The 17238-nt window shown below is 42.0% G+C and overlaps 1 protein-coding gene across 1 annotated transcript in view; it reads right to left on the bottom strand.

Annotated features, from left to right (window-relative positions):
- Positions 1 to 11983, bottom strand: part of LOC144266763 (cytosolic phospholipase A2 epsilon-like) — a 37215-nt gene extending 25232 nt beyond the window's left edge. Inside the window, exons 1-8 of the mRNA XM_077820263.1 lie at positions 11870 to 11983; positions 11146 to 11232; positions 7552 to 7624; positions 6664 to 6800; positions 6141 to 6272; positions 3107 to 3147; positions 2332 to 2374; positions 1235 to 1307 (exon numbers count right to left, since the gene is read on the bottom strand). Coding sequence (XP_077676389.1) covers positions 1235 to 1307; positions 2332 to 2374; positions 3107 to 3147; positions 6141 to 6272; positions 6664 to 6800; positions 7552 to 7624; positions 11146 to 11232; positions 11870 to 11983 — 700 coding nt within the window. The remainder of the gene's footprint in view (positions 1 to 1234; positions 1308 to 2331; positions 2375 to 3106; positions 3148 to 6140; positions 6273 to 6663; positions 6801 to 7551; positions 7625 to 11145; positions 11233 to 11869) is intronic.
- Between the last annotated feature and the right edge of the window lie 5255 nt (positions 11984 to 17238).

The raw sequence follows: 17238 nt of genomic DNA, 5'->3' as shown, positions 1-17238 counted from the left end.
GTTCAGTTCTGAGCTGTGCCACAGAATTCTTGTGTGACCTTGGGTAAGTCACTTAATCTCTCTGTGCCTCATTTCCTGAGCTGTAAAATGGGAATCACAATGCTTCCTTTGTTCTGTCCATTGTGACTGTAAACTCTTCACTGCAGGCTATCTCTTACTATAGTCTTATATAGAGTAAGGGGGGAAGAGGTGGTTGTGTTTTTAAAAAACCCAACCTATTAGCTAAAATACCACATTTTTAAACACTACTTAAAACTAAGTATAGGCAGGATTTCACACCTTTAAAAATGGTCATGATCAGCCCCAGGGCCAAAGGTATTTAGGTGCTTGATTTCAAAGGGAGTTAGGGGCCTGAATACCTTTGAGCATGTGAGCCTAAGTGCTTAATGGGCTTTAGAAATAATGTTGATTAAAATGTCTTAACTAACAAGTGATTTTAAACAAGCCTTTTTCCCTAGTTTAGACAGGTATGTTTGTTTAATGCCTAGCACAATGGGGCACCCCAGTGCTAATACAATATAAAAATGAACAATACATTTTAGACTAAATCTGTAAAAAAGGCCTCTAAAGGAGACATTATGAGGTAATATACTGGAAGTTTTCACTGAATTTGTAATATGTTTTTTAAATAAACAAACAAAGGAAAGAATATGTAAAAACTATATTACATAACACCATGCTTGAGATTTTAATCACAGAAAGGTCAGACAATTCTAGTTATAAAATCAATATTAATTCTACACACTTGAATATTTGCCCTAGATAGATTTCTCTCTCATTAAATTAATACCACACTGGACAATATGATTCAATATTTGGAAAACAGTTCAACACAATGTAAAGCAAACAAATTGTACTCTTTTCTCTATGTTGTATTCCGAGTTATTTCCCTTAAGCTGTGTAATCATTTAATGAAAAGCCTTTTGTAATGGACATCAGCTCACACAAGTGAACAAAATTAAGGTTGCTGTCAGAATCATAACTCTAACCCTTCTGTGATTAAAATCTAAGCTTTAGTGTTACTTTAAAGGAGTTCACTATGCAGATGTATGGGATGCAGTCCATGTAACCGATAACGGATTATTCATTTTAAAATTGGTGTTAAGAAAGTTGTATCATGTGGAAATATTATTTTATTCCATTTATTTATTTTAATGATTCATAGAATGGCCAGTCACCATAGTAGAATCAATATCTGGTTACTTATAGCCAGTTAATGAAGCAACAATCTCACGTGATGAAGGCTTCCTTTTCTTTTCCCTCTTCTTCTCATCCACCTGGACTTCCAAACAGCAGACTTTGCGAGACTGTAATCGAGAAGAACAATAAAATAACTCATGATGGAGAATATTATGATCTGAGGTTCTACTTCCCATCCTAGTGTATTACTGTTGATGGACAAATTGAATGCTTCGTAGGCAACATGCTCAGCCCCTAGGAAAACCAAATGTTCTACAGTGACCTTGCTATCTGATTATGAATGAAACTGAATAACTGTAGGGAGTCATATGTAGTCATCAGCTGTAAGAAAGGATGGGTGGTTGTGACTTACAACACAGCTTCTCTGAAGAGTGTGAGGCAGGCCAAACTAACAGCATTCTCAGGATACAGAGAGGGGCACAGAGAACTAATTCAGGAGAAAAAATAATAATGAGAGAAAGCTACTAAGAACCAGTATCACTGGCAAGCAAAGCCCTTGTGGGAAGTGTTATTGTTATTAAGTGCCAATAATTTGGGGGAATGGTATAGGAACAGAGACTATGGGGAAGCAAATTGTTCCTACACCATTTCATACAGTGTCAGAGGATGGGACTGAATAATAAAGTCTGTGGGGGAGCTCATAGCTTTACAGAGATCAGTGCCTCCCACTGCAGGCAATAAGGTGAGAATGCTGGCTTTGAGGCAACTCACCACTATACCACTCCCAATTTTTGCCAGAAGGAATCACTCTGCATTATTGTAGGAGTGCTGGCTTGGCGGATCTCGCAGCTGCTCCAGTCATACCTCTCCAAACATGATACACGGGAGGAGATGGGTGTGAGTCAGATGACTAAGAAGGAAATCACATCTATTTTCAGTCTCAGCCTCTCTCTGCAGGAGCGTGCCTTGCCCTGCTGACTGCGAAACAGCACAGTTTCTCTACTCCCACTGAGGGTTACCAATCCTCCAGGATTGGCCTGGAGCCTCCAGCAATTAAAGATTAATCTTTAATTAAAGATGTCATGTGATGAAACCTCCAGGAATACGTCCAATCAAAATTGGCAACCCTCATCTCACCTGCATTATGAGTACTGCTACAGGACAGGGATGATAACAGAACATAAAAGTTACCACTAGAACTCCATTAGTCACGATGGTTTCAGAGGGATCCGAACTAGAAACAAAATGAAAAGTGCATATTTAGTAATGGGTGCAATATAATTTAATGAGACACCTTTCTCCCAACTGTTATCTGGCTTATCTTAGTTTTGTGCTAAATTTTGGAATCGTTGTGTCTGAACAAAGGATAATTCTAGAAATCACATGGTGCAAGTCCCCCTATAGTGCTTTGCCATGGCAAAACCACTAAAGCTCATGCCATTCTAGTCATCAAGCTAACAAATATTTCCTACTGGGCCACACCATGTGGCTGTTTTCTGACATTCACTAAAGTGAGATTACAGTTGGCTTCATTGGATCAAGATTCCAAATGTAAAAGAAGTATTCCAGACAAAACAGATACCATTAAGAGAACAATATTGCCCCATTTATCTCAAAGACAAACTATGAAGCTCAAGTGAAATTTGAGTTAATACCAGATACAGGTGAAGACTGTCCCACTAATCACGCCTTAATGGGTATTCAGCACAGAAAAAAACGTAACTAGCTTTTTAATCATTCTTCCCCCTCTGGGAAATTCTCCTGCCTGTCGTGATTCACTGATGATTCTCCCAGAATGCGCCATTCTTTGATATTACAGATACCATAAATCTCATTGTAAACTATGCTTATTAGTAGTAGTGTCAAAGAATGATGCATTCTGGGCCAATGAAATGGATTCATTCATTAGTCTCTCAATTGTTGCTTCTCTCCCTTACAGATTCTATAGCATTTGGCTTTTACTTACATATTCTCCAGTCTGAATTCCACCTCCAGCTCCTCCTTTCTCTGAAGAAAGAAAGTTAACGGGATTATTATAACATAGGTTCTCAAACTGTGTCCCAGGCACTACTAGTGATCTGTGGAGCACTCCATGGATACCTGTCAGTTCACTTGGTGCTGGCTCCTCCTCCTCGCTTCTAGCTGCTTTTACACAAGCACTAAGGCTCTTCATTGCTAAGAAGGGCCTGGATCTCTGTAAAAGCAGCTGTGAACAAAGAAGAGGTGTTAGCGTGCCTTCCTCGACCAGGAGCTGCTGTTACCTAATAGGGGTGGGGGGAATGAGATGCTGTCTGGGATCACTGCCACCAGTAGGACTGGAGTTGCAACCCATCAGTGGGAGAGGAGCTAGAGGCTGTCAATATAAGGAAGTCTTCTAGTCTATGTCTACACTGCAGCTGGGAGGTGTGATTTCCAGCGTGGGTAGACAGACTCGCACTAGCTTGAGCTGAGCTAGCCTGCTAAACATAGCAGTGTGGATGTCGCAGACTGGGCTACAAGCCTCCCTGACCCCCTAGGTCTGAGCTTGGTTGGCTAGCTCAAACTGCTGCCAATGCTGCAGCTTCCACAAGGCTATATTTAGCATGCTAGCTTCAGCTGAGCGAGCATGAGCCTGTCTTCCCGCAGTGGGAATGACGCCGCCCAGCTGCAGTGTAGACAGACTGCTAGTAGGAGAGGAGATTGAGGGGGTGTGTGTCTACACTTCAAACAGGGGGAAGGGGGATGTGATTCCCAGCTCGAGGAGACGTACTCTCACTAGCTCCGATTGAGCTAGTGGGCTAAAAATAGAGTGTCGCTTTGGCCTGGCTAAGACACTACGTACATATTCAGAGCAGTTAGCCCCTCATGTGTGATGATTCATAGATATTTAGGTCAGCAGGGACCATTATGATCGTCTAGTCTGACCTCCTGCACAACGCAGGCCACAGAATCTCACCCACCACTCCTGCAAAAAACCTCTCACCTATATCTGAGCTATTGAAGTCCTCAAATCGTGGTTTAAAGACTTCAAGGAGCAGAGAATCCTCCAGCAAGTGACCCGTGCCCCATGCTACAGAGGAAGGCGAAAAACCTCCAGGGTCTCTTCCAATCTGCCCTGGAGGAAAATTCCTTCCCGACCCCAAATATGCGCGATCAGCTAAACCCTGAGCATATGGGCAAGATTCACCAGCCAGATACTACAGAAAATTCTTTCCTGGGTAACTCAGATCCCGCCCCATCTTATATCCCAATGGAGTGGAGTCAGATGGCCATGTTCCCTGAAGGGACTGTTCTTGAGAGGACAAAAGGAAAGGCGGTCATGCTAAGAATTAGGCTGAAAGCAACTCAGTCGCATGGACAGAGCAGTCCAAAGTGTTTAATAAAGGCTTGTTCAACTTAACCTGCATTCAGCTACACTCGTTGCACAATGAGATATTTCCCATTGCTCGTGCTGCTGCAGGTACACTCTCTTTAGTGTACTAGCTCAAACAGAGCTGGGAATGACACCCCCAACTTGAAGTGTAGACATCCCTTAGAAACATGCAGGGGAACAGTGGAAGAGGAGGACAAGGTCACTTGGCAATATGCCCAGGGCAGCAGAGTAGAAGGAAATCTGGAATTAGGGCAGCATGGATGGGGCCTGGAGAAGAAGGGGATCAACTGGCAGGAAACCATGTCCAAAGGAGTGGGAGGATCAGATGGGAAGAGAGGAGATGGATAACTGAAGAGTGAAAGGATTCTGTGTGATTAATATAGTCTTTTAAAAAGGACAATACACTTATCACATTAAAGACAGCTAAAAACATACCCACATTCTTTCCAACTATTACTTTTGCATATAAGCAATTATTGTAGCTCTCTCAGGAGTGTTTCGGGATCGCAAATGGGATGATGACTGAGATGTTGGGAGGCGAATGTGACAATCCCTCCAATAGATTTGGTCCATGATATGAAAAACGTTAAGAACCCCTGAACATGATAATGCTTCCTGTTCAGAAAAGCCCTGTTGCGTGTATAAACCTGACCCCAGTACAGAAAGTGCTGTTGCAAAGTCACCTTCAATTTTTTGCAGCAGATGCAGCTTATTTCATCTTTTCAAGTCTTAAAAAAAAAAAAAAAAAACCACCATACCTGACATTATTTTGCAACACAGGAGCTGTTCTCACTGTTTGTGTCCATGTGGGGATACTTTATATAAATACTATAGTCCTATGTCCCTGTTGCTTTGACCTTGTGAAAGTACACAGAGATTCTCCACATGAACACCCAAAGGATATTCTCCTCTCTCCTACCTAGCCGATACTCTTTACCTTAGCACGGATAGTACCAATGCCAGTGAGGTGGCTTGGACATAAGATACCTGATAGATCTCTTGATACCAAGCTTTCCTGTTAATTGCCCCTTCACACCAGCTGTATATTACACTGCAATTGATCATTTAGGAAACTTGTTAAAAAAAGTAACAATTTTCCAGATGTGACTTTAAATAGGACTTTATACAACTATTTGTCAATTTAAGTAATCAGCTGTGCAATTTAGACATCTTGTTTAGGTAGCCATGTGCCAAAATTAGTGTCACGGTGTATAATTATAAGCTATGCATAAACTAGTACTAGATACAGTCTAGTATCAGTTCCAGATCTCAGAACTACTACCTCATAATTGCTGGGTTGGTGCCAACAAGTTGTGACAGAGAACTTCAAGTGATACCCGTTGGAGGGAAGAATAATCTCCACTAGGGTCATCTTTGGCGGCAAACTCATTGAAGAGACTGCTTTGCAAAGAGCATCCCACTTCCGCCAGCCTCCATTGCCCAAGAGCATGGAGGCAAAACCCTTCATTGTAATGGAGGAAGCGCCAGCAAAGAGGCCTTTCCAGAGGGTTAGAATGACAGACTACTAGGGTGGGCAATCCAACATGCAGGAAGGAAAACAGTAATACATTACAAATAGTAGTGTAGGCAGAAAACCCAGGAGAGTGCGTCCCTTTCACCCAGCCCTCCCTGTTATTTCATACTTCACCTGTGGGTCAGACTTGAAGTACATGAGAACTCTTTCTCCAAGTGGAAGTTTAGCCACATCAAAGCGCACAGTGAAGAGGTGATCGTCCTGGGTAACATCATCCTCATCGTAGACACCCAGCTCCAGCACGTTCTGGGAAGGGAGATGAGGGAGTTTAGAAATTCTGCATTCTGGTTTTCACAGAGCCCAGGAAGCAGGGACTCCTGGGGAAAATATTGCACAAAGAGGGGGGGAGAGAGAAAGAGAGTGTATGGTGGGAGAGAGGAGGAATGAGGAAATGTCGGAAACATCTACCTTTGAAAAGACATCTTCTAACTCTAAGTAATGCGGGTTTTCCCCAGCCCAAAGCTAGGCATGTGGCTGACTGATACATTTGGCTTCCACTGCCTGGTGCAAGATGGCAAACTTTTGAGTTGAGATGTGTCATTTTCACATCTTCTGCCAGCCAGGAACATTACCATCATCCTTTCTGCAGGAGAGAACTCTCTAGAGCACAGATAAGAGAGAGTTCTCAAGGCCTTACCTTGACCTGGCTCTGGATCCTGTAGTAGAAGGTTTCATTCCAGACTGGGTCTTTGCAGTTGTTGATGGTTTTAGTCCAGAACTTTTCAGCCGAAGCTGTCGGCAGCCACAGGGTCACATAGCAATCAGACTGGCTTACTGCATATTAAAACAAAAACAACCTTGCTAAATGACAACACAGCAATTTATGCAGTGCTAATTGGCACCAGGGGGAATGAACACACTGAACAAATGAAAGCTTTCTTTTCTGTCCAACATATCCAGCCCAGTCCAGATAATAGGGATGGAGAAGAGGAGGAATTTGATCCTTCTTTATATAACTGCAGCAATAAACACATTTTTTTTAAAAGAAGCTTTTCCATTTTATACATTGAAGCAGTTATTTTCTTATTAAGCTTTTTATTATTTTTCTTGGAAAAAAGCATGAATATTTTATATAGCCTGTGAGAAAAAACATAGCTATACTGCACCAATCTATGCCTGGCCCTAACGTAAGGGCACAGTATGGGGGAGAGCCCAAGGAACCTCCCCCACCTTTGCACAACCTACATAAGGGTCAAACACAGTTGCAGTCCTTCCTTTCAGTGGAGAGCAGGAACTGCTTCCTCAATTTCCCTCTGAGCATGAGGAGAGGTGTGCAATAGGTGCAGGCAATTGCCCTGTCTGCTCCCCCTCCACTCTGGCACTTCACCCTGGATCAGCACACAAAAGTAAATATGCTGCATCTCTTAAAAGGGTGTAGCAGTGGGTGGGCTCCTTCTGGGCACTGAGGAAGTCTAGGAAGCCTTCTTCTTCCCTGGAGGAGTACAGGTTCCCCTGGAGCAGAACAGCTCAGCACCATTCCCAGTGCAGAACTATGTGGAACCTCTAGATCAGGAAAGTTACTCACAGGTATCTGTCTGATGGAGATTCCTTGCCCTTATGACTCTTACAGTGAGTAAGTAACAAGGAGATGATTCTGTCTGCAGAATAAACATACAAAAGGCCAGGGTGAACATTAAAATGTGGGGTAGATCTAGTAAATAGAAATGGTCATGAGGGAGGGAGAAATACCTAACAAATAAGCAACCTGCTCAGGCAGCTTCTGTATGATAATAAAATGGTCAACAAATCTATTTGGGGAAGGATAACTGGGGGCTAAGCTGGACTGGGTTCACAGGGCCAACAACCTCACAGCCAAGGGCACGGGCAAGGGTCCCTGCATTTAACTTGCCGGGGGGGACAGGGAGAGGCCCTGCTGATGTCTGAGCAACATGGCTGTGGAGCGCCAGGGACATGCCGACGGGGAAGGAAGGGGGCTAAGGGGAGAAAGGCACATCCACAGCAGGTCACTGGGGTACCCAGGCAAGGTGCAGTGGCCCATTGCGCTAGGCGCTGCCCAGCAGGGCAGAGCCCAGAGAGGAAAGGAAGGGGACAGCAGGGGGCATGCAAAGGAGCTTTGTGGAGGAGGAAGGTGACACGGGACAAGAAGAGAGAGCGGAGCCCTCTGCCCGCCGTCGCCCGCGTTTCTCTGCACAGTAGTCTTTAAGGTGCCACCGGACTCATTGTTGTTTTTCTGGATACAGACTAACACGGCTACCCCCGGATATTTTACTACTAACCATCTAAGCCAGATTCTGTGATTAAAACAATATGAGACACAGATTCATACAATTTCATAGACTATCAGGGTTGGAAGGGGCCTCAGGAGGTCATCTAGTCCAACCCCCTGCTCAAAGCAGGACCAATCCCCAATTTTTGCCCCAGATCCCCAAATGGCCCCCTTAGGGGAGCTTGGTTTGGTTTCTAACTAAAGTACAGTTGTGTTAGTATGTATAATTCAGGGCCTAGTTGGGAGCTGGATTTTTCATGTAGTTTTTAGGTGAGAAAAGGAAAAATCGTAGAGGTTTTTATAAACGGTACAATTTTAGTTCTTTGAGATCCAGCTGCCACTGGTGCAGCACACATGGTTTGGGAGTCAGGGGAAGTGGCTGCTATTCTCAGCAGAGCTCTTCTTAGTGTGTTGAAGCCTCCAGCGGGCAATATTTACTCCAGGATCCCCAGGTTACTTCTAGTCTCAATTTCAGTTCTCTCTACTTTGATACCTCCCTCATGCTACCCACCATGGAATATGGATTCCTTTGAAGTGATTTCTTGTAACTGCATGAGAGCACTGAGCTAAGCTCTACGGCTGCTACTCTGAAACCAGAGATTTGTGAGAATCTTTCCTTTAATTTTGAATTACCTGGGTTTGGACCCTTGGAGTTTGCACCAGAAATGTGAAGTGAAACTCAGGTGAAACTACCATGTTTAACCCTGTTTCACATAAAAATCCCTCATCTCCTCTACCCAGCTGTTTAATTACTTTTAACCAGACTGTGTCTCCTGGGGTGAGATTTAACATTTCTCCCCCAACCTCTCACATTGCTCCCCTGATCCTTTCTTGGGGTCGTCTTCATTTCCCCCATTTTATTTATATTTTTCATTCAGTTCACACTTTACTTACGATGAACCCTCCATTTTAAAGGTTCCAGAAAGGGAAAAAAACAAAATAGGACACAACATTAATTGGAAGTAAATCATTACTCAAAACGTTCCAACTTAACACACTGTACATAGTGCAAGTTATATACTCAAGAGATCTCAGAGGCTATTGTGAGGGCTTAAATAATTAATGGACCAAATCACACAGTCTTTACTAATGCAAATCTCCCATTTAAATCCATGGCAGTTTTGCCTAAAGAAGGCTTGAAGGGTTTGGTTCAAAGTTTGTAAAGCAATTTTTAAACTGTGGATGAAAGACTCTAGGGAAGTGCAGCGTTATTTTTCTATTAATGTGTTACATCTAATTAATGAACAGAAGGGGGAAATTTCTTAAACAATCAGTATGATGTTTGTAACTCAATATTTTGTGATCCCACCTGACAAAAATAGGTGGTGTTTCCTAAATAGTTTAATAAATGCCATGACATTAGAGAGCTAGATTCTCTTAATTGGCCTGCTGAACCCAGGGTTGTGAGTTCAATCCTTACGGGAGCCATCTAGGGATGTGGGGCAAAAATTGGGGATTGGTCCTGCTTTGAGCAGGGGTTGGACTAGATGACCTCCTGAGGTCCCTTCCAACCCTGCTATTCTATGATTCTCTGATTCTAATTCTGCTAATTTTCCCATGGAGATTCGAGAGAAAACCATTCAAATCCTTCATGATCTGAGAATTATTATTCAGTGTTAGCATATTCCCTTTATTGCTAACAAACACAGATTCTGTCATTTACATATATAGTTTTTAATCTATTCAGCCGTGCCACATTCAGAGGCTCCGTAATAGAAGTGTATTCTACAGTGGATGGACAGGGAGCAATAGGACCATTTTTTAACTCTCTTATGCACTATGGACTTAATCCAGCACCCATTGCAGTCAGTGGCAAAACTCCCATTCACTTCAGTGATGCAGGATTAGGTCTTATCAAATATTAACATACATAAAATATAAATATCCAGGTTTGGTTTGTCCTGCGCCTGTACAGAGGGCTGGACTAGATGACCTCTCCAAGTCCGTTCCAGCCCTACATTTCTATGATTCTACGGTTAAGTGGCACTTCAAATACATCAGAGTTGTGTTTGACAGATTGGTTTATAGGGCCTGATTTTTAGTCATCAACCTCCACTTGGGTAAACAAAAGCACATTTTGCAGGTGCAAACTCTTGTACACACAGGTGAACAATTCCAATTTGCACCTAAGGCAAAAGGGATAAACAGCACAGACAAATGAACACAATATATTCCTCAGAAGAGATCACCAACTATTGAGACCAGTGTGGTCTCTGTACCATGCCCAGGTCTAAAGCCAGGGACCAAGTGAAATGCAAGGATTCTGGATGACACTAGCGTCACCATCTCAATACACTTCACCAACAGAAGGGAAGGTTAGAGACAGGGTGAAAACTGGAGAGTTTGCCAGCGTGAAGAGGTGTCTTCTTGAGTAAAGCTGGTACCCTGACTTCCCGTTGGAGGATTTAATATAATGTGTATTAATTCCCCCTGAAGCTCTGTGTTGTGATGACTTTCCCTCCAGCAGAGGCCAGAAGTAATGTTGACCCATGAAACTGGGTTTACACCATTTGAAAAATCAATGAAACACTGCACCAGATTCATTGAAGATGCAAATAGCCCCACTTCACTGATGTCAGTTACCCCTCACACCAGCAGTAAATTTGTCCTCGTCTGTAGTAACACATATTTTACAGTAGAAAGTCCATTAAACCAGTCCCTTTTCAAGTAACGGAGATACTAAAATTTTCCATGCACCAAAGCTACAGAACTTTAATATGAACAAAGAATGATTCAAATGTTAAACATCAGCATGTTTCACCCACGAAGCTGGGATTGCTTAGCCATTAAGGAGCTATTCAAATTATCAGTGAATAAATTTGTCCTCCCCTTCCCTCAACCAGTAGAAACAACCCTAACATGGTTTGACTCTGAAATTCTCTTGTATAGTACCTTATTGTCAGCAGTCCGCTGCACTGTGTACAGATCCCTCTCCTTGGCTTCTCTCATTCCCAATGGATTAGTCTTAGTGTTCAGGTCCTGAAGCAAGAGAGAAAAATGGTAACACTGAAAAGAAACTTCTCACCATCCAGTATCATTCACTATTATAAATGCATAACCGCTATAACAAAGGCTGAAAAGGCCAGATTCAGAGCTGTGGATCACAGAGCCCCAGAATGTGGCAATGCTCGTCTGATGCACCAAATACTGTCATTTTGTACACCCTAGTTACTTTAATTGGTATGAATGTAGGCTGTTTGTACGAAACAGCAGAGGATGAAGGCTCCTCTCATCTGTCTCTATAAAAGGAACAGTAAACCTGCCCCCTGTAGACTCACCCGCCTTGCTTTCCACCTGAATCTCAGCTGCCTACTCCCTCCCTAGGGGCTAATCATATCACAGTTAAACTAACGTATCAAAACAAGAAAAACATGAAACACACAAAAAGCCCCAGGCCATCTGATATCTTTGTAAGTGAATTCTCTCTTTCCAAAGAGGTTTCCCCTCTCTTCCCAGCCTGTTGTCATTTCTCATTGAGATTGTAAGTTCCCTGAGACAAGGACCTTCTCCCCTGTCTGGAAAGAGCGACACACGATAATTAACGACCAAGCAGGATGAACAGCACCTGCTTTGTGCTGTACACACCTCAATGGACTGGAATTTCAAGCATTCTTACCTGAGGTAAACTGGCACATGATTCCATTGCGATATCTGTTACACACAAGTCCAATGCGATCAACGGCACTTGGATACCACATCCAGTATTCAAGGGTAGTGACTCTTGAACCATATTTATAGTTTTTAAACCAGCAGAAGCAGCTGACCAGCTGTTTTATAAACTGACTCAGAGCCTCACCCCTCTCTGACTTCGCAAACGAAAATAATCTTCCCCCGTTTCCTCACCCTAGGAAGGTGAGTCTTTTGGGTGACTGCAAGGGGGAAGATTTCCTTTGCAGATACAGTGGTTGGAGGACCAGAGATGCTGAAGCCACAGTGCCCTATTCTTCCCAGTGATGGGGATTTTAGGAAATAGTAATAAATAACAAAATTTATTTTTTCCCCTTTATACTGCACTTTTCCTCTCAAAGGAATCCAAAAAAGACCTGTGCAAACTATGCACTTAGAGCACCACTGAAACGCAAGTACCTCTGATTGTAGACAGCGGGTAACCAATTAGCAGACAGCATGGTAGGGCCCAAACCCCACATGAACTTGAAGACAAGGAGCTATCAAAGACACTGGTCTTCTGTATCTTCATGAGAGGTCAAATCAGCTGGATGTGAATAATAGTTATAGCATTGGCCAGGAACAAGAAACTGCTGGCCTCTTGAGTTGAACTGCTTAAAACTGCTTCGAGTGTCCCCAAGATCCCTGACCTACATTGCTGTTAAGGGATTCCTCTCCACTGTGTTTGTGTGTTTGGTGCTCATTAGCCTCTGCGTCTGTCATTAGTGCTTGAATCACTGAAGGAGTGATCAGGAGTTCAAGGGACAAGTTCAAGCTGATGTCTGAATTACATAGCTCAGCAACCTCAAAGACCAGATCTTCTAACGGCTACAAATGTAGCATCTGGGAACAAGGACTTAGAATCTAATTCAGAGGCCAACTTCTTCAGTATATGCCCTGCCACCACAGTTGGGAGCTTTTTCTCTTGGGCCTGTTTGTTCACTTGGCATCAGGGAGGAGCTGAATGCTGGGGAATGACTTGTGACCACTCCAGACGATTACGTGAGGCTTCCTATAATAAGGGTGGGTTATCATCTCTTTCAGTGCCTGCTCAGAAATTGAAGACAATGCCATCACTTATGCAGAGATCTGAAATTCACCAGGATTTGCTACTATGTAAAAGAACGGAACTATGGGCCAGTTGCCAGCATCAGCTACAACTGTGATTCTTGTGTTGCCTTTCTGGTTTGTCTGGGGTGGAGCAGTTGAATGAAGAATTTCCAGGCATGTGAAACTGCTTGTATATTTCCAAATATATTAAAACATAGGTGCAGCTAGTATTACCAATAATTACATCACAAATCGGTTACATAAATTAGAGACAGTCTTTCCCTGACTGCCATGCCAAATCATTTGGCAATTGGCATAGTCAGCACAATATTGTAATTCTTGCCATGGGCTACATTATTTCAAAACACTGCAAAGTATAACACCTGCATGCATTGTGCAATTTCTCTGTATGCAGGCTATAATAATATAGCATTGTGAAATGCACTTTTTATTTAGGTCTCATTCTGTCATCGCTTTTGCTGATAAGTAGAGCGAACGGGAAACAGTTTTCCTGTTCCATTAATATTTTCAAAAGTTGGAAACATTTTCCCACCTCAAATCAGCATGAAACCTTGAAATCTCAAAAATATATGCAGACGGAAAAACATTTTTTTTTAATTTTGGGTCAATCAAATAGTTGATTTCAATAATTTTGAAATGTTTTTGATTTTGACCCTTTTTGAAACCCTTTTCAGTCTAATTAGCTTACATTTGGAAATGAAAAGTCTTGAACCAGAAAACTGAAATTGAGAAAATGTTGAAGCAAAATGTCTCAACAATTCGGAAACTTTTTTTCTCAGCACTTTTTTCAAATTGGGAAATTTGTTGAACCCAAGTCTGTTTCACAACAGTTTTGGTTCTGATGAACTGGCATATCTTGACGAATTCCTGAGCAGCTCTACTACTAAGTATAACATGTGTACACCTTGCCATTCCGAATTCGGTGCAAAACAGCAACCATCAGCAGCATCCCTCTGACGCAAATATACCTTAGGTTTCAGAGTAGCAGCTGTGTTAGTCTGTATCCGCAAAAAGAACAGGAGGACTTGTGACACCTTAGAGACTAACCAATTTATTTGAGCATAAGCTTTTGTGGGCTACAGCTCACTTCATCGGATGCATGTAGTGGGGAAAAAAATGTGCTACGAGTACTCCTTTTCTTTTTAAACATATCTTAATTATATTTAAGGATATTTTATGCTTTAGGGGAGGATTTCATGGGACGTCTATTGTTGTGGGGAATTTCTGCAGAATGGGAAGAGTGCCTTAACTTATTTTCCCTAGAAAGCATCAACTACAGTTGCAAAAAAGTCCAGAATAAAATCCAATTTCTAGTGTTAGGTAATGTGTTGTATTTGCTTAATATCGTTATCCTTAAATTTTACCTTGTTTAATCATGGACGTTGGTGACCTCAGAATGTACAGTTAGGGCCTGATTCTCTGTTGTTCTGCATCTTATGCAGTCATTATATAAGGGCAAAATTAGTGTAAATCAGTACCATTTTGAGTTGGCAGCATTCTACATCCACTTGGCAATGATAAAGTTGACTCTTTAATGTGCAGGGAAATAGAAAAACAGGCCCTTAGGCGATGTCTAGACTAAAATTTGTGGCCCTGTTTTAATGAGAGTTAATTGATTGCTGAATAAATTAGCACATCTGCAAAAGCGAGTCTTGATAATCTACATACATTTGCTCTAAGACACAAACATTTGTGGTTTAGGCTAGTATACAAATGTTTGTGGAGAATCTGTGACTAGCATTTATAAATGTGTTAGTGAATTTGAGTTAACTGGCAATCAATTAACTGGAGTTATATCACAATCCAGGCAAATCCCAAAGGGACATAACCTTCCTGGAGAGAAAGCACCACCTGTGACAATATTTAAATAGTTCTTCAAGCTGGTTTGGCTGCAGCCTGGTTTCAGATGCAGCCTGGCCAAACTCCCCTGGAAATAGGAAATCATGTCACGTATCTACCATGAATTAAAACACAATTTTCTGTTCCATTACAGATCTCTTCTATGAATGACTCTATCAACCCAGGGGCACTAAGTTGCCTTATCAGATGCCACAAGCTTGCTCAAGGCACTGAATCAAAGGCCTGATGGAAGTCTATCAGAAGTGCTGCACAGAGCTTATTAAATTCAACCATCTTCTCAAAATGTTATCTCAAAGTGAAGATCTGATCAAGAGTGGAATGACTAAGTCAAAAGCCACACTGAACGTCCAGGCCTTTGCCGCAAAGTACATCGCTGATTCCAAACATTAACACAGAAGCAAAGACTTCCCTTTGCCTCTATAATTGCTACATTTATCACCCGTTTTGAACAGAGGCAAAATAATACTCTTCTTCTAGTTATTGGAGGAGGATATTAATGCACCAGACTGGCTGGAAGAATCTATGCAACCCCATCACAACAATACTCTCATTTGTCTTTAGCAACTCAAGGGTGATGTTACAAACTGCTGGTGCCTTCCCAGACTTGAGCCAATGGACTGCGATCTGGAACCCTTCTTGATTGAAGGAAGGTGGCTGAACCAGAACTTCCTGCCACATTTCAAACTGGCAGTGGTCAACAATTTGAGTTGAAACAGGACCACAAATGCTAATCTCTGAGGCTTGTCTAGAAGAAAGAAAAAGGTATTTTATTCAGTCTATTTATCTTAGTCAAGCTAGATTAACTCAATTGGAAATATCATTTAACACAAATGTAGGTAGAATTTAACACCTTTAGCTTGATTCAAACATGTCAGTTATAGCTAAGGCACAACCCTAGGCTATAAGTTGATCTGCTAAAACTTGATTGAAAAAAGCACCTTTTTCTAGTCTAGACAAGGCCTAAATGTGTAGCTAGATGAAAGCAAAGAAGACAGTGGAGGGTTTAGCATGAAACAGGAAATAAATTCTGGTTTCTGGGTTAAGCTTATTCAGAGTCAAGACAGCAGTTCATTCCTGGCACAGTTCCAGTAAAGAGCTGCTCAATCTCTGAAGAATTTGTAAATTCAACTCTTAAATATTAAGGGCCAGATTATAAAAATATTTAGGTCCCTAAATATGTAGCTATACCCCAGTGGGATCTACAAAAGTACATAAGCAAGTTAGGCACCCAACTCCCTTAGGCACTTTTGGAAATTCTACTAGCTGCCTATCTGCATCTTTAGGTACCTTTGTAAATCAGGCCCTAAAAGATTACATGGTATGAGGATGAGTACTGACATCAAAGCAAGTGAAATTCAAAAAATACTGCAAAGAACTGGGTGTGCTTGAAAGGAGCAGCTTCTGCTTATAGTCTCCAGGCCCAATGCAGACCAAACGGACACTGCTTCAGAAACCCATGTCTCTACAAATACTTTAACAGAAGCAAGAAACAGACATGGACTTTGACTCAATGAGCTTACAATCCAGTGTTGGAGAGGGTGCAAAGAGTAGGGAAACAAACAGTAGGGAGGGATGAGTGAGGAAGTGTTAAAGCAATAAAAATCACCCAGCTACTCCATTAAGGCATATGCACATCTTCGTTCAAGTCATGCCCCCCCAGTAACAATAAGTAGTAATTATTAACTGACTTTTTGAGGATACCATGGAAAAAGTGAGTCTTTCAGAGGGAATAGATAGAACAAACAGAATGTAGAGGCTTAGTGGATCAGAACCGGGAAGATAATTAAATTTGTTCCAAACTGTGATATTAACCCTTTCCTTCCCTATCCCTCCAACAAGCAACCTCTTGCCCTACCTCCATCTTACTGTCCATATCTCCAACCAGACAAATGTCCAGCCCCATTTAGTATGAAGAAAGGTTCAGGAACATTGGCTGCGCAGATCCTAGGGAACTCCTGAGGTGAAGACATGATGCTGCAGAATCTCCTCTGGCTAATCCCTATGGAAATTCTCTTCTTCCCATGGAGTCGGGCTGGGTAAATATGTATATCAAATAATCTGAATTCATTACAATCTTTAATTTAAATATGCAATGGGCAAGTATATATTTGAACAGCACGTGGGAGTACTAGTCACACTAGGAGACAGTACACAGTATATTATCTCATCAGGGAAAGTACTCAATCACATTTCTTATCCATTATTATATGGTGCTGAGCACAACTCAGGCAGTCAGAAAGCATACACATATCCTTGGTGACAAGTTGGATCTGCTATAATTTGCTAGCCCAAAGCAACACTTAACTAGTTTCCACAGAGTAGTCTAACTAAATCAACCACAGGTGGCAGTGGTTGGCTTGGATTTCTGAGATCAGCACTCAATAGCAC

The sequence above is a fragment of the Eretmochelys imbricata genome, chromosome 6 (genome assembly GCF_965152235.1).
Source record: "Eretmochelys imbricata isolate rEreImb1 chromosome 6, rEreImb1.hap1, whole genome shotgun sequence".
NCBI classification, from domain to species: Eukaryota; Metazoa; Chordata; order Testudines; family Cheloniidae; genus Eretmochelys; species Eretmochelys imbricata.
The sequence above is the reverse complement of the archived record's forward strand: the minus strand, read 5'-3'. Positions and strand labels throughout refer to the sequence as shown.